The sequence below is a fragment of the Lolium perenne genome, chromosome 3 (genome assembly GCF_019359855.2).
Source record: "Lolium perenne isolate Kyuss_39 chromosome 3, Kyuss_2.0, whole genome shotgun sequence".
Taxonomy (NCBI): Eukaryota; Viridiplantae; Streptophyta; class Magnoliopsida; order Poales; family Poaceae; genus Lolium; species Lolium perenne.
This window is the reverse complement of record NC_067246.2, coordinates 327,757,088-327,759,766: the sequence shown is the minus strand read 5'-3', so window position 1 is coordinate 327,759,766 and position 2,679 is coordinate 327,757,088. Positions and strand designations below refer to the sequence as shown.

General features: G+C 53.5%; 1 protein-coding gene across 1 annotated transcript; it reads right to left on the bottom strand.

Annotated features, from left to right (window-relative positions):
• Nucleotides 1-662: 662 nt before the first annotated feature.
• LOC127340403 (secreted RxLR effector protein 161-like) lies at nt 663-1,391 on the bottom strand. The gene has a single exon (XM_051366159.1). The coding sequence runs from the start codon at nt 1,389-1,391 to the stop codon at nt 663-665; it is 729 nt and encodes a 242-aa protein (XP_051222119.1).
• Nucleotides 1,392-2,679: the final 1,288 nt, after the last annotated feature.

Below are 2,679 nucleotides of genomic sequence, written 5' to 3'. Positions count from 1 at the left end.
TGGCCACCGACGACTTCGCGCTGGTGTGGTCACGCACCGAGGCGAAGAAGGAAGCGGCGGAGCGCGCGCGCCGCCTCGGGATCCTCGTCGAGCTCGAGGACTCCCCCCCCCCCCCCCCCCCGCGTCGTGGCGACCCCGGCCAGGGCTGAAACAACCAGCCGCCGCCCAAGGACGACGGCGGGAGCTCCGACGAGGACGGCGACTACAACGTGTTCTGACCTTGACAGCCTCTCACAACTCATGGATTCTTTTGGAAAAATGAACGAGAGAGAGAGAGACAATTTTTTGTGCTGCGTGCAACTAAGCAGCTTTTCTGGTTCTCTTCTTCTTATTCAGGTGATCGCCAACAATCCACCAAAATAGCTAACAAACGCTGACTGAGCTTACAGATCGTGCCATCCCACGATGCCCAAGTCTCGCGCTAATTCTACTGCCGCAGTATTCACATGATCCATGCCATCCCATGGTGCGCATAGTGCGGCCTAACTAATCCTATAAGCCAGGAAAAGATAACTACGACCATGTCTTGAACAAGCTCACAGACATGTGATTATTTGCGTAACAGCTAACTGACAACAGATGAAATGCTACAGTTAACTGACGAAAAACCAGTGCTTGTCTGAAGAAGAAGTGTGCAGAGTTTAGTCCAACACTTCACCCCCTTAAACTTGCACCTCGACGACACCCAGCAAGCGATGCAGCTCGATGAACCTAACGAAGCCAAGTGCCTTAGTGAGAATATCTGCCAGCTGCTCCTGTGTGCGCACATGATCAATATCCAACTTGCCCTCCTCATAGCATGACCTGATGAAGTGATATTTGATGACGATGTGCTTACTGCGATAGTGATGAACATGATTCTTGCACAGAGCAATAGCTGATTTGTTGTCCACCAGAAGCTTGAATTTGGCTGGTGCTTTTCCACTCAGATCGCCAAGTAGTCGACTGAGCCACACCCCCTGACACGTCGCAGCACCTGCAGCAATGTATTCCGCTTCGCAAGAAGATTGAGCCACAACCTTTTGCTTCTGTGAACTCCAAGTTACAGTGTTGTTGCCCAGGAAGAAGACGACACCTGACGTGCTCTTGCGATCCCCAAGATCACCAGCGTGGTCACTGTCGCTGTAGCCCAACAACACAGGTTCTCCTTCTCCTTTCCTGTATCTGCAGCCGAACGAGAGTGTTCCTTGAACATATCTGCAGATTTGCCTGACAAGCGCCCAATGTGCAGCAGTGGGGCTCTCCATGAATCTGCTGGCCACTCCTACAGCCACTGCAATGTCAGGTCTTGTATTGACCAGATATCTGAGGCTGCCTATCACACTATTGTAGAGTGTCTTGTCAACCTCGCCACTGCTGTCATCTTTCTTCAGTTTCAGACGACATTCCATGGGCGTGCGGTAGCTGTTGCAATTGCTTAGCCCAGCCACCTCCACCACTTTCTCTGCATATCTCCTTTGACAGAGAGTGATTTGACCATCCTCTTGAGCCACTTCAATTCCAAGATAATAACTGAGCCGACCAAGGTAACTCATTTTGAACATCTTGTTGCTTGAACTCAACTATATCTTGGAACATCTTGTTGCTTAGCCCAGCCACCTCCACCACTTTCTCTGCATATCTCCTGTTGCATTTGTTGCTTGAACTCAACTATATCTTGGAGCTCTGTCCCAGTAATGATCAGATCATTGACATAAACACCCACAAGCAAGTACTTGGTGCTGTCACCCCACCTGTATACTGCATGCTCTAGTGGATTTCGAGTGAACCCAAGAGAAATGAGTGAGGCGTCGAGTTTACCATACCATGCCCGTGGAGCCTGTCGGAGCCCGTAGAGCGCTTTCTGCAGCTTCAGTACTGCTGATTCTTTGCCGGCGACGATGTACCCTGGCAGCTGGTTCACAAACACTTCCTCGCTGAGTACGCCATTAAGGAACGCTGACTTCACGTCCATATGGTGTACCTCCCACCCAGAGTGCGCAGCTAGAGCAAGCAGGAGCCTCACCGTCTCCATTCTCGCGACAGGTGCGAAAACTTCCTCGAAGTCCACCCCCTGGCCCTGGGCATAGCCCTTTGCGACGAGGCGAGCTTTGTACTTGACCAGTTCGCCGGCGGCATTGTGCTTGGCCTTGAAAACCCACTTCAGCCCGATCGCCTTGTGGCCTTGTGGGAGCGTGGTCAGCTCCCACGTATTGTTCTCGTCGATGGAGGCCATCTCTTCATCCATCGCAGCACGCCAAGCTTTGCTCTCGAGTGCTTCATCGACGCTTCGAGGTTCTTCAGCAGCGAGCATGTAGTGCTCGCTTGTTTCTCCGACGACATCATCCTCCGTGGAGTCGTAGACACACGACAGACGTCGGTACCGAGCTGGCCCCGAGTCCGTGTCCCTGCCATCATCATGGGTGGGCGGCGTGGCCCAGCGTATGCCGACCTGTGTCTCTGCGTGCCAGGTGACGAAGCAGGTGTCGATGGCGTGCTGCCGATCTACGACGGTGTCGAGGAGATGCTTGGCGCCGGCGTGATGCTGCGCGCTGGTGCAGGAGATGCCCAGGCGCCGTTGTCCACTTCCGTCGTGCCGTCCTCGAGAATGTACGTGACAGTGAACGAGGTGGCTGCCGGAGTTGGCTCGTGCTCTGCGTCCCAGCTCCAGGCCTTGCTCTCTTCAAAGACAACATCACG